This window comes from Tamandua tetradactyla, chromosome 1, assembly GCF_023851605.1.
Source record: "Tamandua tetradactyla isolate mTamTet1 chromosome 1, mTamTet1.pri, whole genome shotgun sequence".
In the NCBI taxonomy this organism is placed as follows: Eukaryota; Metazoa; Chordata; class Mammalia; order Pilosa; family Myrmecophagidae; genus Tamandua; species Tamandua tetradactyla.
Window position 1 is genome coordinate 7246926 of NC_135327.1, and position 27891 is coordinate 7274816.

The following is a 27891-nucleotide window of genomic DNA, read 5'->3' on the forward strand; positions in this document are numbered from 1 at the left end:
TAGAATGCTAGGTGACAGCAGGTTAGAGATCTGAGGAGTGGGAAAACTCGAGATATTTTTAGAGCACGGGAAGAGTGAACAGTAGAAGGTAAGATGACAGTAGACTTGAGGGCTTAGAGTTGTTGATGGTGAATTTGTCACAAGAACCAGTCTTCTCGGTTATGATTTTTTTCATTGTCAGTTGCTTGCTCAGGGCAGAGGGTTGGAATAAACAGATCCCTGATGCGAGGCGGGTGCTAACTCTCCCTAAGAACCCTGTTCCCCCAAGGGAGGAAACAATGACCTGGGAAGGTAACCGAAAGTGTTTGCTTCTACACTTGCTTGCTTCTTGGACATTTACCTGCACTGCAGGGTGAAGTCAGGGCTCCAGCACCCTGATGTGCATTGGATGTGGAGCCTGTAGCTTCATTTTCTCAGCGCAGGAGTGTATGTGGTCCATTATGTGGAGATGGCAACTGAGCTCTCCATTTCACTTTTGACATTTTTAATAATCTAGGGATATCATAAATAGCCTGCTCAGTTCCTAATAGTTTTCCTGCTCTAGTAAACACACTTTCTTTATACACGAGCCCACTTGGGTTCCTCTTCTGAAAGCCAGAGCCCCAGTCCAGTCAGATCTCTTTGTGCACTTTACCTCCCTCACACACAAGAAAGCCTCCTGGGAGGCAAGACAGATTTTGCAACACTTTTAATGCACAACACAAAAGGCAATACCAGGCCAGCTGGGCGACCAGACTTCAGTAGAGTACTCATGTACAGAAACAGACCAATAAGTTAGGGGCCACAAGGCCATGCAGCCAAGAGCAGGAAATGCCATTCTCTTGGCAGCCACAGGAGGGAAGATTCCATATTCTGGGGATGAAAGGAAAAATAAATGTTTCTAAAGTATAATGGACACCTGGCCTTCAACTAAGACCATAAACTGACCACGAGAGTACCCAGGGAAAGCCCAGCTTATTCTGAAAGAGGGCACCTCGCTCCCTTCCCACTCTAACCAGAACACCCATTTCAGTCCCAGTTTGTCACCTCCTTTGATCCTCACAGCTTTCCTCAATTTTCCCCATGGTGCCTCAGAGAAAGCCAGTGACAGATAAAGTTCTATGCCCATTCTTGACAGCTCCTCCTGGGTTCAGCTGCTTCTGCTGCCATACCCCCACCCCACCCACCTGGTTTCAGGGCAGGTACGCCCGCGGCTGCTCCGTGACCTGGTGTGCCTGCAGCACTGCCACCGCCTCTTCTATCTGTGGGGCACAGGTAGGAGGAACTTTGTGCAGCTACCCTAGGAGGGTCCCAGGAGAGAGCCTTGTCCTCCCCCTGCACCAGCATGTTATATACAATTCCCCTCCCTCCACAGCATTTCTGCACAGCTGTCACCTGTTAGCTCCCCTGACAGATATCCAGTGTCACTTTCAAGACAGAGAAATACACTTAGCTGGGCAGCTGAAAGAAACATAACCCTTTCTTATAGCTCTTTGCACACAGACCTTGCCTCTGGAGTGGCACAGAATTGATCCAGCTGCTGAGGGGCCCTCTCCCACGTCAAGAATCAGCAGACTTCCAGCATTAGCAAAAAGGCAAACATCTGGCAGGCCAGCTGGCCACCAGCTCATCTAGGAGATACCTTGGTCCTTAGCTCCCCTCAGCCCTCTGGGGCTCCCCTGCTGCCCAGGCTCTGGCCTACCTTGGCCTGGAGGGACTCTGGAGATTCCAGCATGAGCAGTAGCTCCGAATTGTCAATTTCAAGCAGCATGCCAGTGATCTTGCCAGCCAGCTGGGCATGGACACCAGAGATAAGGGGGTAGAGCCGCTCACCTGGTAAGAACAACCTTGGCTGGCTTGTGCACACACCTGGTGTGGCAGATAGCCCAGGACCCTACATGTAGCACTGTGAAGTGGAGCAGTGAGGAAGTTTGGATTACTAACCAGAACTGCTCCCTCTAGGCTATCACTTAAACTCACTGGGAGCCTCTACTCCCAACCATAAAGGGGACAGAGGAAACCCCTCCTTCAAAGATAGTTTGAAGAATCAAATTTGACATCTTATAGGAAGTGCTATGTATAGGGTCTGACCAAAGTTGGTTTTTCAGGATAACCTCACCTTCCTCCGTGAGGTATTCCTTCTGGCAGGGCCTAATGGCGGTGAGCTCACCTCAGCTACATGTAGAGGGCCCCCGCTGGGATAGGGTGGCTTAGGTGGGGATGGGAGGGGGGTCTTCCCCTAAGGAAGCAGAATATGTTTATGGGGAACCGCTCGCCAACCCTTCTACCTCCATTAAACCTACTCAATTTGTCTTGGGCTTAGTAGCAAGACCCCAGGTAATCTGGGCAAGGGTGGGAGCAATGGGGACCTTCAGGAAAGGTCTAGAGATCTTAGTGGCCTTGCTCATTCGACAGTCAGTGACATTCTTCGGCCAGGGCCTGTCAGAGACATTGAGGGCAGAAATGAAGTCACAATGGGTCCAGAGCCTAGTGGGGAGTTACTTTACAAACCCCACACATTCATTTATCCCCCACCTCTCTACAGTGGGCACTGGGAAATGAATGAGGTTTGGCAACAGCTTCCTCTAACTCAGGATTGGTATGTAGAGTAACATGGCCCACCTTATGGGCCATCTCCTGGCAGAAATCCAAGTCAAGAATCCAAGAGAAGACCTTTCTTCTCTTTCTGGGCCCTGAACTCCCCACCAAACTGGGTTTCTATCAGTATAGGTCAAAGTCATAGAAGAATGGAGCTGGAAAAAAACTGGAACCATCAGGTATGAGCAGTTGTGTAAGATGACAGAACAGGAGCTCAGAGATAACTTGTACAAGGTCACCCAGTGGGTTGGTCAGGGGCAAGGCTGGACCTTGTCCTCGTCTCCTGACCTTCACTCAGGGTGTTTGCCAAACCAGCCACCTCTCGGCCCTCCTCTTACTGCTCCAGAGTAGGAGAACTGGCCACTCACCGATCATCTGCTTTTGTTCATGCGGCGGCGCTGCAGCCAGCATGGATGCGGTCAGGGGCTCTTGTCCAAGGATGTGCACGGCAGGCTCCAAGACCTGGACACGGTGCCGGGGACACATTCCTTCACCACCATGGATGGGCGAGGGCTGGGGCCACTTACCCTGATAGGTGAACGCTAGGCTTCCAGGAAGGCTCACTGGAAGAGGGGAGCAGGGAGCAGGGTCCAGAAGACCAGGTGGGGTAGCGTCCCTCACCAGGGCACAGTGGATTAGAAGACAAAGCTACACTCTAACTTAGAAGCATTTCGTGCTGCCATGAACCAATAAGCACCCCTGGTGAGTACTGTCAAGTGAAGCCCCATTCTTCACTAATTCCTTTGTGCCAGATAAAGCACTTTGTTAGCAAGTAGCTTTTGGCCACATCCCCAGTATACTTTGGGCCTTTTTACATATTGGTAACTTTAAAAGGGTTTTGTTCTTTAGAGACTTCTTGTTAATTTTTCAAGAAATTGTTTGACGACATGTTTCAAACAGTATGATAATGCCAAACTTGACACTTTTTTTCTGGCGGGGGCTGAGGGTGAGTGGAGGAGGGGAGGCAGATTTCCCAGCCTTTTTATTTAATTACAGGCATTACTTTCAGCTCTCAGTTCTGCAGATTAATCATATCCCTTTACATTCAGCAGATTCTTAGAATACTTTTCCTGTTGCACAACACAAATACCAAGGAAATCCATATAAATTTTATTAATAACCTAGGCAAAGCAAGTCATAATTAGCTAATGAAATATAATTCTGGCCCTCTTTCTACCTCTGTTAGTATGGGAGATCTTTCAGCCACACACATTAATAAATGAAGTGTCACAAGCCAAGAAAAGAAAGAAAACCAAGGCACAGAGAAGGCCCACACCACGGCCAAGGCTGAGACAGGTCGCCCGGAGCCTAGACCAAGTGGCTGAGCCGGCCAACCTTACCCGGTGGGTGCTGTGAACTGCCGAGGCGTATTTGTACGGCAGGAGGGGCCGGCTCGGTGCAGTGCATCCTGCCCCACTGGGTCCCGTGGTCTGCGTACCGATGTTGGCTGTAAGAGATAAGCACTGATTTAGTAGATTGAAATGCTGGTGACCAGTGAAGGGGAGGGGTAAGGGTATTGGTATATATGAATTTTTTTCTGTCTTCTTTTTATTGCTTTTTCTGAATTGATGCAGATGTTCTAGGAAACGATCATGATGAACATACAACTATGTGATGATAGTGTGAGTTATTGATTATATAACAAGAATGGAATGATATAATGTTTGTGTTTGTTTGTGGTTATGTATCATAAATAAAATATAAATAAATTATAAACAAAGATAAGCACGGACATCAAGAACTGGCAGCAAACTGAGGTCAGGAACTGGGCCTGGCTTGTTCATGCAGAACCCCCAGCACCAAGCTTGGGACTGGCACACAGTAGGTACATCAACACTTGCCAGATGTTGGAACAGATGCCCTTGTTCAAAGCCACTACAGTAGTTACTGAGGTCCAGGTACTATGCTAAGCTCTTGGATGTGACCTCGTTAATCCTCACAACAAAATGTGGCTCCTATTTTACGCTGATTTTAAGGATAGGACAATCAGACACAGCAGTTGGCAAGACCGTAAGAGTGAGCAAGGCTCCAGGAATCAGATCTGTCTGGCTCTGGAGTCCAAGCTAACTTTCATGCTTCATGACCTCCAAAGTCGGCCTTGCTCAGCAAGGGGGTGTATGAGGAGGCCACCAGGGAGGCAGCTTCTGACTCCCCTCCAATGGCAGCCCCGGGGGAGCCTGCCGAGAGCCCCTGCCCCATACCCCCAGCCCTCGTGACCTGCCCACACTCACCCACTCTTTGACTGTGGGGCACGGAGTGTGGCACCTGGGTGGAGGCCTGCCTGACACTGTTGCCGTGGGCCAGGGAGCGCCGGGGCGTGGCTGGGGGCCGGACCATTGCGCCAGGTGGCGGGTAGGTAGCTGGGGGCGGGAGGAATATGGAGAGAGAAAAGTGAGGGTGGGGGTAGTCAGGATGGCACGGAGGGTGATGGGAAGGGGAACTAGAGAGAGAATCGCAAAAAGATAGTGAAATTGCCTCACGGAGCAGAGCACAAGCTCCAGAGACAGGGATGTGGAAACTGGCAATAACAAAGCCAACTGGCACCCAGCTGGAGCCGCTGGGGCACGGCATGGGACCTCAGTCCTCCAAGATCTTCTGGGGTCAGTGTGAACTCCACCCCAAGAGGGAAGCACCCTCATTAGCGATATGGCCAAGGGGGTTCACTGTCTCAGCTTTGTGAGACTTTTTAGAATCACACATCAGACCAGTCTTTGGCTAACGCTGACGATGGCACTTCTGAGTGTCATCTGTGGACCCGCACTGCCCCTGGCGTTTACACGCATGTCTTTCAGGCCCACAGCGGAAACAGAAGCTCAGAGAGGCGACATTACCCAGCTAAATTCACACCCTGGGAAGGGACAGAGCCAGGCCTGGCCCAAAGCCCGGTGTCTTCATTGCATGTCCCACGGCGCCCCCTGGGGTCCACCCCAGGCCAGGCTGGTCACTCACCGGGAGGCCGAGGTGGCTGGGCCGTCCACCTGGGGGCCGGCTGCATGGGCGTCACGGGGCCAGCACCGTAGTACGCAGCCCGGGCGGGGGCCTGTGGGGGAGAAGCGGCCCTAGAGTGAGGGGTTTGCACCCCTCAGAGACACCAGGCCGGGCTGCTAGCCGACTCCTCCCTCCTCGAGGTCGCTGGCTCCTTCCCCACACCAGGCTCCTCAAACGAACGAACGTGTCCAGGAGAGAAGGTAACGGGGATCCCACGGAAAGTGGCCCTCTAAGTGGGGAACGCTGCCTAGTGTGTGCCCGCTTGGGACAGTCATAATGCATCCTTCTTATTCAGGTAGATTAATGCATAGTAAAAAGAAAAAGTAGGCTTCTTTTGTTTAAGGCAACCTTTCCCAAACTAAGTTGGCTACACAGAAATCCTTCCCCAACTAATATCCACAAATCCCTGTTTGGCAGCAGCACTGTTACCCCACTAAAGGGGGGAACTAAGGCAGCAGAGGTGACGACGGCATGTGGCGGGGCGGGCGGCAGCGCGTGGGGGACCATGGTGGCCTGTGCGGCTCTGGTCTGGCACTCTTCCCGGGGTCAGGGACCCAGTGGGGGGCTGCTGCGGGCAAGCAGTCACCTGGGGCATGGTCGGCAGGAAGTAGCTGGCGGGCTGCTGGAAGGAGCCCAGGAGGGGCCCGCCGAGCGCCCGCACGGTGGAGAGGCGCTGCACGTACTGGTTGGTCAGGATGGCCTTCCGCTCCTCCTTGCGCTGGGCCAGCGCCACGTACAGCGGCTTGGTGCCGACGATGCGCCCGTTCATCTCCGTCACAGCCTTGGTCGCCTCTTCTGGAGAGGAAAAACACACAAAGCCAAACCCCTTGCTGTGGCCACCCTCTGTCATCACCTAAAAGCAAGACAAGACAAGGGCTGCTGGGGGTGGGGAAGACAGACTCCCGGGACAGTGCTCCCTCCTCCCCCGGGGCAGGGCCTGGCCTGGGTGGGCCCCCGGGAAACCTGAGCTCACCCCCACATTTACTGAGGCCTACTGCATGCCAGATGCTTCCGGGCCTCCGCACCCACCCAGTGCACGGCACCCGAGGAGGCAGGTGCTGGCACTCCCCTCGGCAGGTGAGGGGAGTGGAGCCAGGAGAGCACGGCTTGTCCTGGGTCACCCAGCCGCCGGGATCCAACCCCAACGCTCCCTTCTCATCAAGGCATTGCTTCTGCAAGGTACTGAGCCGAGTTCTTCAAGAAGATGGGAAAGGCTCTTAACCTTTTTTTCCCCCAAGTAACCTTTTATTTTGGAATAAGTTTAGATTTATAGGAGAATTGCAAACATAGTAACGAAGAGCTGCTGTGTACCCTTCATTAGGCTATGACACTAACATTGGTATAATGCTACTAACCATCCTGCTGTTAACCACTACTAACTACAAAGCTATTAATTAAACTCCAGATTTCATCTGCATGTCACCAGTTTTTCCACTATTGTCCTTTTCCTGTCCCAGGAGCTAGCCCACACTGTATTGAGGGTTCTCAATGTCTTAAAAAAACAAGCATCAGGCTCTGGCCTAGCTCACACAGCCCATAAGGACTAGAGCTGAGATATATACACATATATGTATATTTAAAATCTGCCCTACCAGAGAGCCCATATTCTAAACCAGTGATTTTTAAGTTGCATTTGCTACCCATTAGTATTGGGGTTCAAGCTATAAATTCAGGGGGTCTAAGAACTTGGACGGGAAAAACATGATACCTTTATATTCACTAAGCTCTAACTCAAGCTTAGCATTTTCTTCTATTATGAATGTGGGCAACCAAAAAATATAATAGTGTTAGCCATGTTGGTGACTGTCACCAAGAGGAATGGTATTTTCATATCACACTCATAATCTCAAAACATTTATGATAATTACTACCTTGTCAGAGCTTAGTGAATTAAGCACATACACTGCTGACACTTATTCTGATAGTATATTTCAATATAATTGCTTCTTATACTCCTATGACTTTTGTTTTATGTATTCAAAAATATTCTCGGGAGGGGTCCAGAGGCTTCACAGACTGCCAAAGGGATCTTGGCACAGAAATGGTCAAGAACTTTTAGTAGGTTATAAGAAGATATGTGCGCGTGCACACACACACGTGCGCGCACACACAAGTACGCGCACACACACACACAGGTACAGATAACTTACACAGAGCTTACTCTGAACTTGACAGTGCTCTAAGCACTCATATATTAACTGAATTTCCGTCTCTTCCTTATTTCATATAAAAATATATAAAATCCTCATTAACAAATCACCAAAGGTTCTTTATAACCCTAAGCAATTCAGATTTATACAACTATCTTCATTCAGCAGGTGTTCAGTCACAGGCCAGTGAATCTTCTCAAATGTAATTTGTATGTCACATAATTATAGCGAATTGCAAAGTTACAAATGTTGTAACTTGAACATTTACAAATGTAATGTTTCAGAGACTGAGAGGCAAAGTTACCTGCCTCGGGTTCTACAGCTGGCAGAACTAGAATTTAGATCGAGGTCTGATTAACTTTAAAATCCCAGCTTTCCACCATGATGCTACATCAAGGACATAGGCATTTTCCTGGAATGAGCCTGCAGCTTTTCTAATTGTTTAATCACATTTATTGATGCTTAGCTTACATGTCCCACAGCTTTTGACCAAGTTTTTCTAAAAGTTCTTAACCCCCAAGCATTAGAACCCCCTCCCCAAATACCAGGCTCCCTGAGTGACATTTAAAATCAGACTCCACAGGCAAAAGAGAACTTCTAGACAACTTCCTAAGAACCCAGCCAGTACATCAATGCACGAGCCACCAGACCCGCCGTCCACACTAACCTCCCTAGAAAGTCCCCCATTCCCTCCTGCGTTCCCTATAGTCACAGCCCAATTACACACTGCCGTGACTGCCGCTTACTTCAAGAAGCCCCCCTCATGTTGCATCAAACTCCCACAGCCTGCCTCCAGCTATTACCCTTCTTTCTGAAAACACAGTTTAGTGATATGTCTGACTTCCCCACTAGACTTAAAGCTGTTTGAGGAACATACCATATCTGATGTGTTCCTTATGCCCCTCAGACGGCCTGGTGAGACAGGTACTCACCCATGGAATGTACAAACATCGGGTCATCTGGAGAGCTCTTAAAAATAAAATGCCTAAGCCCTACCCTCAAAGATTTATATTTAATTTTCTTGACCCAGACATCTGTATTAGGAGATCCTGGGGGATTCTAATGAGCAGCCAGGACTGAGAACCACCAAGTGAGCCCAATGACCTCTTTTCATACATGAGGCTCAGAAGTTTAGACACCTGCCCAGGGTTACAAAGCTACTGAGTGGTACAGTCAGTTGCCACATCTCAGGTGCCTAATAGGGTAGGGAGGTGCTCAAAAAGCGCAGGAGAATTAACAAAGACTGATGCAGGTCAACCTTCTCATTTTCTAAATGGGGAAACTGAGATTCAGAAGAGGTTACGTCACTGGCCAAGGCCAGAGAGCAGAAGTCAGTGGAAATACTGAGATATGAATTCCTAGGATCTGGCATACAGTAGGCACTCACTAAATGACAGCTGAATAAACTATGGTTACAGTAAGCCCCAACAAGTCCAGCTATGTGACTGGGGCTGTATGTCTACCCTCTCCCGCTCCAGCCCAGGCTAGGACTACAAACGGACTAGGGTCCACCTGGGTCAGGAAGCTCCAAAGGGATAGACTCCCTGGAGCCCCGAGACATGTGGCAGTGGGGGTCACGATGGGAGAAGAAAGCTATGCTGTGGGTGTGTCCCTGGCCCTCACCTTCGCGCTGGTGATCACGCCGTAAGGAGAGAACTCTTTCCTCAGCTTCTCATCATCAATGGAATCATCCAGGTTCTTCACATACAGGTTCACGCCCTGCAAGGAAAGGGTGCTGCTGGGTGCTTCCTCTCCCGAGCCCAGGCTGTCTTGGAGAAAGCAGGCGCCAAGCCCCCTGCCCTCAGTCTCCCCCAGCACCACCCACTCAGCACACCCATCACCTGGAAGCTGCCACCCTCACAGTCCTCAGTTCCCTCAGCAGTTCCTGCAGACCTGCTCTCCCCCAAGTTCACCACACGTCTTCACCCAGTTCATACGTGGGCCCAACAGAGGACGCCGAGGCCACACAGCATGCAAAGGCACAGCACCGAAGCAGAAGCTCGCTCTCCAAGGAGCTGCTGTGGCACAGCGCCAGGCAGAGCTCTCTGCAGGCCAAGTCATGTCTTAGTGGAGATCGTGTAGGGCAGTGAGTAAGAACCCAGACTACAGAAAAGGCACCTGACCAAATCCAACACATTCAGGATTAAAACACTCAGAAAACTAGGAATAAAAGGGAACTTCCTCAGCATGAGGGCACATATGAAAAGCCCACAGCTAACAAGGCATTAGATAATGACAGTCTGGACATGTCCCCCTAAGATCAAAAACAAGGTAAGGGCGCACACTTTCACCACTGCTGCTCACCATTACAATGAGACTTCTAGAGCAGTTAGGCAAGAAAATGAGATAAAAGGGACAAAAACTGGAAATAAGTAAAACTATATTCACTGATGACATGATCCTATATCTGGAAAACCCCAAAGAATACACAAGAAAACTACTAGAGTTAATATATGACAAATTCAACAAAGTTGCAAGGCACAAGATTTAACACCCAAAAAAAAAAAATTTTTTTTTTTTTACCAGCAGCAATGAAAAATCCAAAAAAGGAAGAAAACAATTCTATTTCTAATAGCATCTAAAAGAATAAAATATTTAGGAATAGACTTAACCAAGGAGGGAGAAGACTGTATGCTAAAAACTACAAAATACCATTGAAAGAAATTCAAATACCATGCACTTCCCAAAATAAACAAACAAATAAAAATTCAACAAATGGTGCTACAGTAATGGGATAGTCACATAGAAAAATAATGAAATATGACCCTGCACAGCATACAAAAAAAGGAAAAAGTCCATGTTCACAGACTGGATCACCCAATATTGTTAATACGTCAGTACTACCAAAAGCGATCTACAGATTCAATACAATACCTATCAAAATCCCAGCAGCTATTTTTGCAGAAATGGAAGAATCAATCCTCAAATTCACGTGGAATTGCAAAGGGCCCTAAATAGGGCCAAAACGATTTTGGAAATGCAGAACAAAATTGAAGGATTCACCCTGATTTCAAAACTTACTAAAAAGCTACAGTTAGCAAAACAGTATGGTACTGCCATATGGACATACAGACCAATGGACTAGAACTGGGAGTCCAGAAATAAACCCACACATCTTTGGCCAATTAATTTTTGACAAGGGTAGAAAGTAGATCCAATGGTGAAAGAATCGTCTCTCCAACAAACGGGCCTGGAAAAACTGGCTGTCCATGTGCAAAAAAAAAGTGAAAATGAACCCCTATCTAACACCATATAGAAAAAACTAACTCCCATGGATCAAAAAGGATTAAATATAAACGCTAAAACTATAAAACTTTAGAAGAAAACACAGGGCAAAATCTTCATGACCCTGGACTTGGCAATGATTTTTCAGATTTAACACAAAAAGCATGAGCAAAAGAAACAAAAAAATAAACTAGACTTCACATCAAGATTTAAAAAAAAAAAAAAAAGACTAAAAATTTTGGGGCAAAGGACATCAAGTGAAAACACAGCCCACACAGTAGGAGAAAATATACAAGTCATAAGGGTTTAATATCCCTAATATACTTTTTGGTTTGCTTTTTTCCTATTTCTTAAAACTCCTAAACTGACCAATAAAAAGACAAACCCAACACAGAAACTGAGCAAAGGATTTGCAAAGGCCTTCTCCAAAGAAGATCTAAAAATGGCCAGTAAGTGCATGAAAAGTTATGCAACATTATCAGTCATTAGAGAAAAGCAAAGCAAAACCACAGTGATTCCACTTCACATCCACTGGGATGGCTATAAAGAAACAGAAGACACATTCTGGCAAGTATGTGGAAAAGCTGGAACCCTTGTACACTGCTGGTGGCAATGTGGAATGGTAGAGCTGCTGTGCAAAACATGTTGTTTGATAGAAATTTTAAACACAGAATTACCATATTGTTTTAGTTTGCAAGTGCTGCTGGAATGCAATACACCAGAGATGGTCTTGTTTTTATAAAGGGGATTTGTTTAGGTACAAATTTGTAGTTCTATGGAGGGAGGCAGCTGGCTTTCCTCTGGCTTTCTCTGTCACATGGGAAAGCACAAGGTGATGTCTGCTGGCCTTCCCTCCCAGCTTCTGGGTGTGTACACACACACACACACACACACAATATTATTCAGCCATACGCAGGAAGTTCTGATACATGTGACAACACAGATGAATCTTGAAGTTATGCTAAGTGAAATAAACCAGACATAGAAGGGCACATATTGTCTGATTCTACTTATATGAAATATCTAAAATGAGCAAATTTTAACAGAGACAGTAGATCAGAAGTTACCAGGAGCCAAGGGGAAGGGAAAATGGGGAGTTAAAGCTCACCAGGCATGGTTTCCATTTGGGGTGATGAAGAAATTTTGGTAATCAGTAGTGGTGACGTGGCACAACACTGTAACTGATACCACGCAACTGTCCATTTAAAATGGCTTAAATGGGAAATTCTGTGCTATATATACACGTTACTACTCCACCGTGGGCCAGCTGAATACCTCGGGCATGTTACTCAAACATTTTAAAGGGGTTCATTTTCTTCCAAAAAAAGTCACTGATCTATATTAACTTTATTAATTTAGTTTTCCTAGCTATACAACATTCTCACTTTCAGGTGTAATACATATGATCTAATCATCTCAGCTGGGAACACTGTCCCTGGGGCATATGGATGTACGTAGAGCACTCTGGCTTTCCATGACTGACAGATAAAACTGGCATCTGTTGGGCAGGGGTGAAGGAGACGCAACCTTCCCCCACAAAGGACAATCTTGACTGAACGGCAACAGGATCCCCAACCAAAACCCTGCAGCTGGGCGGCTGGGCCGGGTCCAGTTTCTCCACTGTTACAAACAAGGCTGGGAAGGAGAGCCCAGTGCTCACTGGCCCCTGCCCGGAGCCAAGCGCCCGGAAGCCGACCCGCCAGAGGAAGGGGTGGCCTTCGGGCGCAGCCCCGCGCGCCATCCCGGGAGCCTGCCCCTACCTGGTAGCGGCTCAGCCGGTCCTGCTTCATCTGCTCGAACCGGTGTTTCAGCTCGCTCTGCCGCTCGCCCCGCTTCTGTGCCCGGCCCACGTACAGCAGCCGCCCGCGCACCTCCTTCCCGCTCATGTCCTCCACGGCCTGCGGCAGAAGGGGACAGCGTGGTGCGGGGGCCACCCTGGCCTCGCCACCTCCTGAGCCCAAAACAGGGTGGCCTTGTCAGCCGAGGATAACCACGAAAAAGGCCCTTCTTGTGAACCCAATTTAATAAAGGGTGGGGGGGGCCAAAGTTTTAGAGTATATTGGTGGCTTAAAAAAATGATGTAATTAGGGTGTCATCCTGAAAAGTGAAACTGAAACTTGGAAAGTTTTCCACCTTTAAAATTTAGGTTCTAACTGCAACTATACACTGATTATGTAAACAACGAAAAAGCGTAATTCTTTCAAAGCTGCATGACAGAATAATCGATATCCCTCATATACATCTGATTTCACAGCACAGATTTTTGCTAATCTGTGAGGGCTTTAATTCTTGTTTTATTTTAAAAGACACATTTGTGTCTTAATTCCTATTGACTTTTCTTTTCTTCAGTTAACTGGCCTAACTTGGCCAGTGGCTTTGGCTACCTGAAATTCTGCACCTCCCGCAAGCCTGTGGGAGCTCTTTCTGCAGGCACTTGACAATGGGCTGAATGCGCACTGGTTTACTTGCAAAAAAAAAGGGGGGCAGCAAATGGCAGATCTATGAGAATACTGATTCAGGGGTTAGGATTAGACACTGGCATTAGTCAGGAGAAATGCTTGAAGGGGACTTTTGGGGGCAGTTCATTAGTAATTATTTTCACATGACAATGACTTTTGCTTCCCTACACAAATATGCAACTGACTGTTCCATATTAGTTTTAAAGGTTATTACCAAGGTCTCTAAGACCGTGGAGTCTATGGAGCCTGGCACCTCTGCCCATCTAGACCAGCTTGTCATTTTACAGCTGAGGAAACAACAGCCTAGAGAGCAGGTGGGAACTGTCCAAGGGCACACAAGTTATCTCTCAAAGGATCCACCTAGTCAAGACTAAAACTCCAGAATCAGAAATACCTGGGTGCTGGTCCCAGGTCTCGCTTACTCGCTGCAAGTAATTTTGGAGCCTCAGTTTTCTTACCTCTCAAGTAGGGCTACTGATAACAGCACAGCCCACCCCAGTGGGAACAGTGATGAAAATGTATGCAAAACATTTATTTATATTAGCACATGCCCGCGGAGAGTGTTCCTATCAAGGTGCCACCAGGAACCAGGTCTCCAGCCCAAACCACCCTCAACCAAGGCCTTCCACGCCCAACCATCTAAACAGGCAGTGGCCATGGGAAGGGTGCTGTGGTGGGAGGCCACGCAGGACATTCTAATGCCAACTCTGTCACTCACTGTGTGACCCTGGGCCACTCACTTGTTCAGCTAATATGTACTTGGAACCTACTGGTAGGTGCAGTATGAAAGATTTAGTGGGGAAATGAGACACAGCCCCTATCCTCAGTTCCATACGGTCATCTGTGCTAATGACGGGCAGACAGATAAAGGGCACCTCATCAGAAGCGTGTGAAGACAGGGAAGGAAAGTAGAAGCCAAGACCCAAAGAACAGGGATTCCAGAGCCCGAGGCTATGCCATCCAAGATGGCGCCACAGCCCCCAGCCTCACTTGAACTGTGGCGAGTCCAAACTGACACATGCTGTAAGTACCCGATTTCAAAGAACTGTTACCAAAACAAGAATGTAAAATCTCATTTTGTGCTTATATGTTGATGTGATAATACTTTGAATATATCAGGTTAAATAAAATGTTAAAATTAATTTCAGGGCGGTGCAATAGTGGCTTAGTGGCAGAGTTCTTGTCTGCCATGCCAGAGACCTACCTGGGTTCGATTCCCGGAGCCTGCCCATACCCCCAAAATAAAATTAAATTAACTTCAGAGTTTTTTCTTTCATATATACACACACTTTTAGTGTGGCTTTTGGACAATTTTAAGTTACATTTGTAGCTCACATCACAGTGGACACCACTGGGGTAAAGAGCAGGGGAGGGAAGAGTTTTAAGAAGACAGCTCTTGCAAAGGCCTGGAAGCAATAAATAACATGACACTTCCCTCCCTGGCTCCAATCCATACAAATCCCCCACAGACACACCCCAACCCCAATCAATTCAAGTAAAGGACTGCCCCAAGGCCTCTTCTGCTCCCAGGCAACAAGAGTTTAGGAAAAAAAAAGAGACAGGCCTGGGGGTAGCAGGGAAACAGCGCCAAAGGAGGATGAGCCTGCTGCTTTGTACTGCGAGCAGGAAGGGCCCAGGCTGCCCACGGGACACACCCGCTCCTCTCGGCCCAGGCTGCAGATGGACTTTCTCTCCCTGCCTAGGCAGCTGACCTTGCTCCTGATTCCCCTTCTTCCTAGCCCTGGCTCGGTGCCTCTCCACTGGAACAGGGCCACGGAGCCGTTCCTACCTTCTGGGCTTCCTCATGCTTCTCAAAGTTGACAAAGCCAAAGCCCCGGGAGTGACCGCTGTCATCTCTCATCACCTTCACACTCAGCATCTTCCCTGGGGAGGACCAGCCCGGCTCAGAGGGGTGCATGGGAAGCCCCAGGATGGTCCCCCTTCCTCCCACAAGTCCCCAGGGAAACCCCAGGAGGGCCCTCCCTCCGAGGTAGACTCGGAGACAGGCTGAGAAAAGAGACAGCAGTGAACCCCTTTCCCCCAGTCTTGGGGAACACACCCACCGAACTGGGAGAAGAGGTCCTGCAGGCCCTGCTCATCCACGTCCGCGTGGAGGTTCTTCACGTAGATGTTGGTGAACTCCAAGGCCCGCGCCCCCAGCTCCACTTCCCGCTCCCGTCGGGACTTGAAGTGGCCAACAAAGCTGTGGACACACCACCAGCGTGGGCAGCTGTTAGCCACCTACCACCCCAACCCCGGCCCACCCAGCAGCCCTGGGCCACTTGGGGAAACTGCTGCCCCTCCCCAGGCCTCCAGAAGCCCCATCAGGGAAACAGCGAGGGCAAGTCTCCTTAGCGAAGCACATCCAAACCCAACCACTGGCAGCAGCCAAGATTATACATTCCAGAGACTGACCCCAACATAAGGTTCAGGAGGCTTAATGCTTGTGACAAATGTGCACAGAGCTTCTGCATACCAGGTTGCTGAGAGCTCAAAAGATAAGGTAGGAACTTGGGTGTTTGATCAGATGAGAGCTTGAACCCTGGCTCTGCAATTGCCTTGCTGTGTTACCGGAGCAAGTTACTTAACTTCACTGGGCCTCTGTTTTCATACTTGCAAAATTGGGAAATCAACTCAGGTCATGAGGATTCACTTATTTAACATGTTCTAGGTACCCTGCGGAAGCAGTAGTCAGCAAACTAGACAGAGTTCATGCCAGTGTTGCTACTGAGGAAGGACTTTTTTTTTATTGTAATTTCTAAGCTCATGTAAACACATCTAGGAAAGTATCCTAGATTAAAGTAGGGGAAAAAAAATCAAACAAAAAATTTTCATGGTATGTGCAGCACATTTAGCACAAGCAAGTTATACCAAGTACTGACACTAAAAGAAAACAAGGCAAAGATAAACTAGAATAAATTCTAACTAAAAAAGATACCATCCTTCTGAGAACTGGGAAAAGCTTGCCAAGATTCAATTCTGTGAGAAGAGTCCTTCCTGAGAAATCTTGTACAAAAAAGACTCTCGGTGCTTCTCCCAGCTCTGAGACTCCTTCACTCCCACGGCACAGAGTGTGGCTGATAAGACGGGCAGACACAGAAGCAGGGGAGAGGAACTGTCGGAAGCAGATTCTCTCTCACATCTACATCTCAACTTTCCCATCTGTGAAGTAGGAGTGATACCAAACTCCACTATACGAAGACGGCAGGGTAAGCACATACCTACTTTTCTTCTCATCCTAAAATCCCAAGAAACAACACAAAAGTCTTAAGGAAAAAAATTTAGAGCCTGGAAAGCAAGTGAAATCATTAAGTCCACTGATAATTTGGCCATTAGGCATGCCCCCTAGAATTTCAAAGCCATCACCTCATTTTCTAGCCAGAGCAATCCTCTAAGGTATAGCATGGGCCCATTGTTACACGCGAGAACAAGTCCTGAGAGACTGGGCGACCTGTCCACGGTCACACTAGCAGAAAGTAACCCGTCCGCGGCCCGGTGCTCCCCTGGCTGTGGCGGGCAGTGCCAGCTCCCACAGGTGGGGCCGTGATTCTGTCCCTGCCCCCGCACCCCCCAGGCCCGGCCACTCACACTTTGCGGTCGTTCAGCAGCATCCCGTTCATGGTGCCGATAGCATGCTGGGCGGCCTCGTGGGTCTCAAAGTGGACAAAGCCAAAGCCCCGGGAGCCGTGCTCGTCACACACCACCTGCGCCACAAGGAAGGCAGGCAGGCAGATCACCCGGAGGTTCCAGGAGAGCAGAGCACAGAGGCGATCGCGACGCACAGCCGCGTGCTTGTGTATATGTGAAGGAAAACCTCATGGCACGCTTCCCGCGGCCCCGTTTTATGGATGGGGAACCCAAACTCAGAGGGGTCAGTTCCCTTGCTCAAGATCACACAGGGGAAGAAGGGCTAGAACCTTCTAACTAAGCACAGGTCTCATTTACACCCGAGGTCCCACAGTCAGGAAGTACAGGTGGCAGGATTTGAACCCAGGAAGTTTGCTGGGCTGGGCCTTACACTCAGTTGGCCCGACTCCAGGTCTCGTCTCCTTCCCGCTGTGCTGGAGAACCCCTCCTCACTGGCTTCACACCTCCCTCCCTCCTGGGGCTCCAACGACACAGACCATTTGCTGCGCCCTCAGAGCCCAATTTCTGGCTGTTCCTAAAAGCCTCTCCATCTCGTCAGCCCGGGAGATCCTCGAGCAGGGACTGGACAGAACCCCTTGGGATCTACCCAGACCACAATAGGGCCTCATCAGGCCTGCGGAGACTCGCCTGAGCCACACGGGCTGCTCTCCCATCCTCAGGAGCCCGTCAGAAACCTCACGGCCTGGACTAGAGGAATGGAGACACTGGTCTCTGCTAAACTGGCTTCAACTAAGCTGGCAACTCCACTGGCACGAATCCGAGCTCTGCCACGGCCTTCCTTCCCCCTCCTTCACCAGCTTGTAACAGCCTTTAAGCCTCTCTGTGCTTAAGTGTAATCAGGGATCCTACTATTTACATCTCAAGGGGCGGCTGCAGCCATGCATGCAGAAAGCCTAGCATGCTGAGAGCACTTCATAAGCCTGCTATCATTATTTTAAGAACTTAGCACGGTTGAGAGTGCTGAAGGCAGGAAACAGCCCTCTCTTCATCACTCTTGTGAATCACAAGAATGTCCCCTCATTCACTGGGGGGCTGTGAGGCCTAACTGAGAACTCAGAAATTGTGTCTGGCTCATAACAGGTGTTCAAAGAGGAGTCCTGACTCGAGGTCACCATCACTCAATGGTCACTCGCTGACCTGCTGTATATCCCTTGAACCTCAACACCCTCACTGACAAGATGAAAGAGATAATCAGTGCCTTCTCCAGGGAGGAGGCATCCATCTGCTCAGCAAATATTAACTGAGCACCCGCCATGCATGAGGTCTTCTTCTAGGGAGTACATTACAACGATGAACCAGAACATCGCCGTGCTAAGGGAGCGGACATTCTAGTGCAGGAGCAATCTCAAAAACGAGGCGTGGGGCGCACGGGTGGTTCCATCGCAGAACGCTCACCTTCTGCGTGGGAGACCCAGATTCAATTCGCAGACCATGCGCCAAAAACAAAACAAAACAAAACACCACACAAAGTGTGGTTCACTGACTGTCTTGATGGCTCCAATTAATAGCCATCCTGCAGCCACAATCTTTGCCCTGTCCCCCTCTGTTTAAAAAAAAGTTTTGGGTTTTGTTTCTTTTTTTTAGTATTTTGAAATATATATATTAAATACTTTTAAACTTACAGGACAGTTGCAAAAATAATACGAACCGGGTGGGCCACGGTGGCTCAGCAGGCAAGAATGCTCACCTGCTATGCCAGAGGACCCAGGTTCGATTCCTAGTGCCTGCCCATGTTAAAAAAAAATAATAATAATAATACAAACCCCATAGAGAACTCCAACAAACCCCTATCCTCCCAAACAACCAGATCCATCAATTTTAACATTTTGCCAAATTTACCATATCTACCTACCTGCCTACTTATCGATTCATTTTCTGAACACTTGAGTATAGGTCACAGATATCATACTCTTTAAATATTTAATATTGCCATGTATTTCCTAACAAGGATACTCACTTATGGAACCACCTTAAGTGCTTATCACTTACCAAGTTCAACAAATTTAACACTAATATGAAGCTTATAGTCTATACTCGAATTTTTTCATTTGTACCATTAATGTCCCTTTGAAACTTTAATCCTTCCTTGCTAGATGGCATTCAGGCTGCACTTAGTTGTCATTGTCCCTTTAGTCATTCTCCCCCTCTTCTGATTGTGGGAACATACACGCACCATGTCTTCCCACCTCTACCACCCCCACGCGCACCACTCAATGGTATTAATCACCTTCCCAAACTCGTGGCGCCCTCACCACCTTCCATCACTAACCCCCATCTCTCCAAACAGAAGCCCTACCCCCATTCTGAATCAACTCCCTAATCCCCTGCTTGCCTCCCCTCCCCCCCAACCTATACTCTGCTTTCTGTCCTGGTGAACTTGCACATTTGACAATTTCTTGTAGTTTCCATGGGGCTTACATTTAACATCCTAAATATTTAACAATCTCGTTTGCTTTGATACCAACTTCAATAATAAACTATGCTCCTATACCCTTCCATCCCCCCACTTTTATGCAGTTCTTATCACAAATTACACATTTATACATGGAGTCCAAAACCACTGATTTACCATTACGTTTTACGCACTTGACTTTTAGAGCCTGTAGCAGCAGAAAGTGGGACTACAATCCAAAAACACAACAGCACTGGAATTAATGTTTACTTACCTTGTTATTCTCACTGGAGATATTTATTCATGTAGCATCAATCTATTACCTCCGCCCTTCCCCTTCAATCTCCAACCCTCTTTAGCTTCTCTTACAGAGCTAGTCTCGCGGTGATGACCTCCCTCAGCTTTTGCTGATCAGGGACTGCCTTAATCCCTCCCTCATATTTGAAAGACCAATTTGCTAGAAAGACAATTCTCAGTTGGCAACATTTTTTTGCTTTCAGCACTTTAAACACGCCATCTCACTGCCTTCTTGTCTCCATGGTTTCCGATGAGAAAGCGGAACTTACTCTTACTGAGGCTCCCTTGTACATGGCATGTTGCTTTTAGAATTCACTCACTTTGGCATTCAACGAATTGCCTACAACATGCTGCAGGGTGGGTCTACCTCGGTTTATCCTGTTTGGGGTTTGAGTGTCTTGGAAGCGTACATTCATGTCTTTCATTAAATTTGGGAAGTTTTAGCCATTATTTCTCTGAATATTCCTTCTGCCCATTCTTTTTCTGGGACCCTGACAATGTGTCCACCGATGTGCTTGATGAGTCCCAGAGGCATCTCAGGCCCTGTTCATTTCATTTTTCCTTCTTTCCCTCACACTGAATGATTTAAATTGTCTTATCTCCAATCTACTGTTGAGCCCCTCTAGGGAATTATTAGTTTCCATTCATTTTCATAATTTTCATCTGTTTTGGTTTGCTAAAGCTCCTGGAATGCAATATATTACAAATGGGTTGGCTTTTTCAGTGGGGATTTATTAGGTTACAAATTTGCAGTTCTAAGTCCATGAAAATGTCCAAACTAAGGCATCAAGAGAAGATACCTGTCCTGAATAGCTAAAAATATCCTGAGAAAGAAAAATGAAGTTGGAGGTCTCACACTACCCGACTTCAAGGTGCATGACAAAGCCACAGTGGTCAAAACAGCATGGTGCTGGCATCAAGAAAGATATACTAACCAATGGAATCGAATAGAGGGTTCAGATATAGACCCTCTCATCTATGGACAATTGATCTTTGATAAAACAATTAAGTCAGCTCACCTGGGAAAGAACAGTCTCTTCAACAAATGGTGCCTAGAGAACTGAATTTCCACAAGCAAATGAATGAAAGAGGATCCATATCTCACACTCTATGCAAAAATTAACTCAAAATGGATGAAAGACCTAACCATTAGATCTAAGACCATAAAACTTTTAGAAGAAAACGTACGGAGAAATCTCATAAATCTTATAATAGGAGGCGGTTTCCTTGACCTTACACCCAAAGCACAAGCACTGAAGAAAGAAAGAAAGAAATGGGAACTCTTCAAAACTAAACACTTTCGTGCATCAAGGAACTTTTCAAAAGAAACAAAAAAAAACAGCCTACACGATGGGAGACAATATTTGGAAACAATATGTCAGATACAGGTCTAATATCTAGAATATATAAAGAGATTGTTCAACTTAACAACAAAAAGATAACCCACTTACAAAATGGGCAAAAGACATGAACAGATACTTCTCAGAAGAGGAAATACAAATGGCCAAAAGGCACATGAAAAGATGCTCAACTTCCCTGGCTATCAGGGAAATGCAAATCAAAACCACAATGAGATAACATCTCACACCCACCAGAATGGCCATTATCAATAAAACAGAAAACGACAAGTGCTGGAGAGGATGTGGAGAAAGAGGCACATTTATCCATTGTTGGTGGGAATGTCAAATGGTACAACCACTGTGGAAGGCAGTTTAGTGGTTCCTCGGGAAGCTAAGTATAGAATTGCCATATGACCTGGCAATACCATTGCTAGCTATCTACTCAGAGGACATGAGGGCAAGGACACAAACGGACATTTGCACACCAATGTTTACAGCAGCATTATTTACAGTTGCCAAGAGATGGAAATAGTCAAAATATCAACAGATGAGTGGCTAAACAAGCTGTGGTATATACATACGATTGAATATTATGCAGCTGTAAGACAGAATAAAGTTATGAAGCATGTAACAAATGGATGGACCCTGAGGACATTATGCTGAGTGAGATTAGCCAAAAACAAAAGGACAAATACTGTATGGTCTCACTGATATGAACTAACACTAATGAATGAACTTGGAGAATTTCAGCTAAGAATAGAGATCATGAGAAGATAGAAATAGGGTAGATATTGGGTAAGTGGAGCTGAAGGGATACAGATTGTGCAACAGGACTGAGTGTAAAAATTCAGAAATGGATAGCACAATACTACCTAACTGTAATACACTGAATATAGTACACTGAATGAAGCTGAATGTGGGAATGATAGAGGGAGGAGGGCTCAGGGCACAAATGAAATCACAACCAAAGACAGACGATAAAGTCGAAGATGGTATAATGTAGGAATGCCTAGAGTGTACAATGATAGTGACTAAATGTACAAATTTAAAAATGTTTCTGCATGAGGAAGAACAAAGGAATGTCAATATTGCAGGGTGTTGAGAATAAGTGGTCATTCATATTTTAAAACTTTAACATATGTGTAAGACTAAAGCAAAAAATCTTTATTTGGTTTCAAAATGTATAATTTGACTAGTGCATTTCCTAATATAACTTATGTAGACAGTTTGAACACCATAAGTACATGGAACCTTGAGTAGGGCATGAGCATTTGTAGGTTTGTCCAAAGGGATGCCCCAATAAATTCCAGAGTGATTTGAACAGTGAATAAAAAAAAATAAGTACTTGCAAAGTCCCCTTGGGGGAACAGCGAAAAAGGGAGAAAATTCAACTTCCCCATGTGGAGAATTCCTGATATTCTCACAAGCTGTGGGGACAACCAAAGCAATAGGTTGAGCCCTCAATCTTGGGGTTTGTTCATATGAAACTTAACCCCACAAAGGATAGGCTAAGACTACTTAAAATTAGGCCTAAGAGTCACCCCTAGAGAACCTCTTTCGTTGCTCAGATGTGGTCTCTCTCTCTCAGCCAACACAACAAGCAAACTTGTCACCCTTCCCTTCTCTACGTCGGACATGACTCCCAGGGGTGAACCCTTCCTGGCAACATGGGACAGAAATCCTAAAATGACCTGGGACTCAGCATCAAGGGATTGATAAAACCTTCTTGACCAAAAAGGGGAAGAGAGAAATGAGACTAAATAAAGTGTCAATGGCTGAGAGATTTCAAATAGAGTCGAGAGGTTATTCTTATGCATTATATAGATATCATCTTTTTAGTTAAGGTATATTGGAGAGGCTGGAGGGAAGTGCCTGAAACTGTAGAGCTGTATTCCAGTAGCCATGTTTCTTGAAGATGACTGCATAATGATACAGCTTTTGCAATGTGACTGTGTGATTGTGAAAACTTTGTGTCTGAAGCTCCTTTTATCTACAGTAGGGACAGATAAGTAAACATAGGGATTTTTAAAAATAATAGGGGGAACAAATGTTAAAATAAATTTAGTAGATTGAAATGCTAGTGATCAATGAAAGGGAGTGATAAGAGGTATAGAAAAAAATACAGGGAAACAAAGCCTAAAATATATTGGGTAGATGGAAATATTAGCAATCAGTGAGGGGGGTAAGGGGTATGGTATGCATGAGTGTTTTCTCTTTTTTCTTTTTATTTCTTTTTCTGAATTGATGCAAATGTTCTAAGAAATGATAATGGTGATGAATATACAACTATGTGATGATATTGTAAGTTATTGATTACAGACCAAGAATGGAATGATCATATGATAAGAATGTTTGTTTTTATGTTATGTTTAAAAAAAAATAAAAATATACATATAAAAAAGAGAGAAGATACCATCTCTGAGGAAGGGCTCCTGTCATCTGGGGTTCCTCTGTCACATGGGAAGGCACGTGGTGACACCTGCTCATCCTTCTCTCCTGGTCCTGGTTTCAAAATGGCTCTCTCAGCTCCTCTGGATCCTTCTTGCCTCTCCTGTTGTATTTCCTCTCAGAGCCCTCTCTCCCAATGTTTCTGCCTTTAACGCTCTTATAAAGAGCCCAGCAAGGGGACTAAGACCAGCTTTGAATGGCCTGGGTCACATCTTCATGGAAACAACCTAATCAAAAGTTCCCATCCAATAACAGGTCTGCCCGCGGGGATGGATTAAGAGAACATGGCCTTTTATGGGGTACATAACAGCTTCAGACCAGCACACCAGCTCCATATTGATACTCTTTGTGTTCATCTATCATTTCCTGATTCCTTTAGTTCTTTGTGTTTTCCTTTAGGACTTTGAGCATTTTTTTTTAAATGTCTTTGGTATGTCCAAAGAAGACATCAATGGTTGCTAACGTTTTAGTCTTTTCCTTTGCCTAGGCCATCACTTCCTGTTTCTTTGTATATTTTGCCACTTTTTGAAACCTGGACATTTGATATTTTAATATGTTATCACGGAATTTAGACTCTGAAGCATCTATTCCTTAAGCTTGTATCCACCTAGTGTTATGACACAGCCTTCCTTGATTGCCAGGAGCAAACAAAAAATCTTGTCTTTGTAGATTGACTTGTACAAGTGCTCTCCTTCAAGGCTTATCCAAACAATGGGTTACAGGACAGCTCCAGGACAAAGCACAGGGGCCTCTCTGATGTTTGCTGCACTCGCAGAAAGTAGCCATAGGAATTTCCATTTTTAGGGGGTCCGAATGTCCCCTCTTCCCTAGCAAACAGTGTCCTCATAGGCCAGGGCACTGCACTCTATGTGCTATGGCCAGCAATCCCTTCACCTGGGCAGCCCCCTGCCTGCTCTCCCACAGGAGCTCTGCATCCTCTAGCAGAGCTCAATAAGCTGCCTTTCTCATACAGGGCAAATTCTTGGACACAGTGTCCCTCGGGTCACCACCAGAGAGACTGGGCCAGACAGACATACATGCTCTCAGAATGTGCACAAGGGTATTCCCTCCCTCCAGAACTGGGACCAGGGATCCACACTGGAAGCACAGGCTGGTTCCAAGCTGAGCCAATGAGGGGTGAGTGAGGCACAAGCCAGGACATCCCAAGATCCTACTGATTTCAAGTAGTCTTTTGCTTGATTCAGTCCTCACCCTGTTACTGTGCTTTGAGAGAGGTGTTTCCGCCACTCTAGCTGGCTGTTCAAGCTTCTGTGGGAGGACAGAACCCTGAGGTGTCACACTCTGCCACCTTGAACAGGACAGGGGCCTTGCTCCTAATTTGGACTGGTCCTGTGACTAGCTTTAGCCAAAAGAATGCAGATGAAGTGACAGTGTGCCAGTTTCAATCCTAGTCCTCGAGAGGCTGAAGAGTTTCCACTCTGTCTCCTGGAACTCTGCTGTTGCAGAAAGACAGGCCTAGGCTAACTGGAGGATGAAAGATCATAGGAGGGAAAGCCCACATGTCCCACTGGTAGCCAGCCAGTCCCCAGAAGTAAAGCTATCAAGCCAACCTCAGCGGACACATGAGGGAGCCCAGTCAAGACTAGAAGAACTATCCCTCAGCCCACAGTGCCCTAAATAAATAGTTATTGTTTACAGCCATTAAATTTTGGGATGGTTTGTTACACAGCAAGAGCTAACTGATACACAAGGTAATCTCTGACCACACTACGAAGAGAAAACTAACAGCTACCATTCAAGGGCTTGCAGTACCTGGAGCTGTACAGAGAGGACCTTGTAAACTATACAGTACAGTGCTGATTGACATCTGTCTACCACACTGGTATATAACACAGACTGCCCATAAAGATTCACTCACCTTGCAAGAGAGGATGTTTCCAAAGGTAGAGAAGGTATCATATAAGGCCTTGTTGTCAATGGAATCCTCCAGGTTCTTGATGAAGATGTTGCCCACACCTGACTTACGAAGTCCTGGGTCTCGCTGGGACCACATGATACGGATGGGCCGGCCTTTGATCACCTCGAAGTTCATTGTGTCCAGTGCACGCTCCGCTGGGCAGGAGGAGAATGGGAGAAAGGAACGACTTAAAGAAATCCTCTTTCCCTGAGCTCCGAATGGTGAGCCTTTTTGCTTAACTGGGAGCCAATACAGAATCACTGTCTATGTCTCACCTGAGATAAGAGCCTATAGGCTCCACAGGGAGAAGCAGAAAAAAATTAATGTGTATGGTGCTCCTCCATCTTCCCATTATGCTCCCATTCAACTCCCTACTGTGGCCATGAGAGCATGGATTCCCATTCCATTTTACAGATTGGGAAAACTGAGGCTCAGAAAGGTAAAGAGGTCAGTGGCCAAGCAGGTTCATTCTGGCCTCTAAAGCACACCGAGTAGGTAAGAATGTGAAGGAGGGATCCATATGACATTGGGTGGCAGAAGTTTGAGGACACTAAAGCTTAGAGATGCACACATTCTGACTTTGGGGATATGCTTATCAACTCTCTGAGCCTGATTCCTCATCTATAAAGTGCAGATGGTTTCCTACATTTGCCAAGGGGCATTATTAACACCACCTACCTCCAGGTTTTTGGACAGATTGAAGGTAAATAAGGTATACCGGGTGCACCTAGCAAAAAGTAGGTGTTTGGTAAATGGCAGTTCCACCCTCTGCACCAAGAGTGGTAACGAATAACAACCTATGCCCATCCTCCTGACACTGATATGACTTGTCCCCTCTCCCAGTGTCCTGTAAGCACAGGAAATATGCTGTCTCCTGCTTCAAGTTTCAGAGTCAGGTAGAGAGGGTCTATGGGGAACACTGAAAAAGTTCCAGGAAATAAGTTCTCTGCCTAGTCCTACTGTAAACACCAAGTAGCAAAATTCCCTCCTCTCTGGAGTCAGTTTCCCCAACTATGAAATGGGGAAGAAAAAAAAAATCCTCCCCACCCAGCCAAGGGTCCTGGAGTAAGAGCACACTTTTGGACTTGGCTAGGGCAGGCCTTTTTTTGGTTAAGTTTCTGGATTATTTTTCTTCGGATATCACTTATTAAGTGCTTAGAATATAACAAAAAATACAGGATATGCTTTATGAACACCAGTTCCCAAACTCCTCCCACGCCACTGAGGAAAAGACTTAGCCCGTTTTCACAGATGAAATCGGGGTGCGAGAGTCAAGTCCCACTCAACTCCCCGCCCCCCACCCCGCGGTAGCGCTGAGCTGAGACCCCTGCTCTTAGCCCTTCTCGTCTCCCCTCTCAAAGGGGGTGCAGAGGCAGGCATCTCGCCGGCGGCAGCCTCTCCTACCGGCTCTGAGAAGCCGGTTTTGGAGCCTGGCAGTAGAGTAGCTCAGGAAGGTGCGCGTGCCAGGTGCGGGCCCCAGGTGCGGCTGCTGCGTGGTCCCGGGCTTCCCCACGCACCAGCTGTGTCGCCTTGGACACCTTCCTCACCAGGTGCTCTGCATCTCCCATCCTCACAACCATTCCAGAAGACGGTTAGGATGCGGGTTTTCAGAGACAACCGAGGCTCAGAGTGGTGGGGTAAACTGCCCAGACTCACACAGCTGCTGGGTTTCTGTCCAGGTTTGCCTACCCTAAAGCCGTTCTCACCCGGCCTTCTGTGAAATGGGGCAATACAGTAACATACAATAGGCGCACACTAATTACCACGTGTCTCAGGCGCCTCTCAGGGGGCGGGCCCCTTCCCACGCCCCTATCTCTGCGAGACGCACGAGCAGCCAGGGACGAACGCGCGGGGAGCGGGTCCCGAGTGCAGTCTGTCTGTCCGTCCGTCCGTCTCCGCCCGGAGCCCTCCCCGCGCCCCTCCGGGGCTCACCGTCGGCCGGCTGCTGGAAGTTGATGTAGGCGTAGCCCAGCGAGCGGCGCGTGGCCACGTCGCGGCACACGCGGATGGACAGGATGGGGCCGGCGGGCGAGAACTTCTCGTAGAGCATGGCCTCCGTCACGTCGGCGTGCAGGTCGCCCACGTAGAGCGAGGCCAGCGGGTACCCCGAGCCCCGGGCGTTCATGGCGGGGTCCGGAAGCCCGTGGGCGGCGGGCGCGAGGACGGCACGGGAGCCTCACGCTCCCGGGGCCGGGCCGCCCCTTCCTTTAACCGCCCCCCGGGGCCTGCGGGCCAATCGCGCGCGCGCCCGGCGCCTCCTCCCCCCGCGCCCCGCACCTGGGGCCCGTCTACGTTCTAGAAGCCTCAGGTGGGGTGCTTCTCTGCCCCCAGCCCAGGGCGAGCCGCGGAGACCCCGCTTCTAACCCTTGAGTTCGTGGTCGCCTTTGGGGCCCTTCACTTTCCCTGTCAAACGGCAACAGGCCCTTTTTTTCGCAGGGACTGAACGTGT

The 27891-nt window shown here is 47.6% G+C and overlaps 1 protein-coding gene across 2 annotated transcripts; it reads right to left on the bottom strand.

The window, feature by feature from the left end:
* PABPC1L (poly(A) binding protein cytoplasmic 1 like) lies at positions 1-27567 on the bottom strand. 2 transcript variants are annotated; one of them, XM_077168031.1, is made up of 15 exons: positions 27375-27567; positions 25404-25597; positions 16988-17103; positions 15463-15602; positions 15189-15283; positions 12701-12838; positions 9339-9434; positions 6152-6418; positions 5527-5617; positions 4809-4937; positions 3918-4024; positions 2946-3039; positions 1682-1812; positions 1167-1241; positions 1-852 (listed from the first exon to the last, which is right to left on the bottom strand). In XM_077168031.1, the coding sequence occupies exons 1-14, from the start codon at positions 27565-27567 to the stop codon at positions 1173-1175; spliced, it is 1860 nt and encodes a 619-aa protein (XP_077024146.1). In that variant the 3' UTR covers positions 1-852; positions 1167-1172. The 2 variants fall into 2 exon arrangements, with proteins under 2 accessions (XP_077024146.1, XP_077024143.1); XM_077168028.1 differs by lacking the exons at positions 1-852; positions 1167-1241; positions 1682-1812; ... (2 more) ...; positions 4809-4937; positions 5527-5617 and having other exon boundaries at positions 6241-6360.
* Positions 27568-27891: the final 324 nt, after the last annotated feature.

Bases quoted from the DNA above. Each gene is read 5' to 3' on its own strand.
- PABPC1L (XM_077168031.1), bottom strand. From the start codon at position 27,567: ATGAACGCCCGGGGCTCGGGGTACCCGCTGGCCTCGCTCTACGTGGGC. The intron at 6,419-9,338 runs GTGAGGGCCAGG...TCTTGCTTTTAG, and splicing joins GCGTGATCACCAGCGCGAAG to GTGATGACAGAGGGTGGCCA. The intron at 4,025-4,808 runs GTGAGTGTGGGC...TATCTCTTACAG, and splicing joins GCCCCACAGTCAAAGAGTGG to CCAACATCGGTACGCAGACC.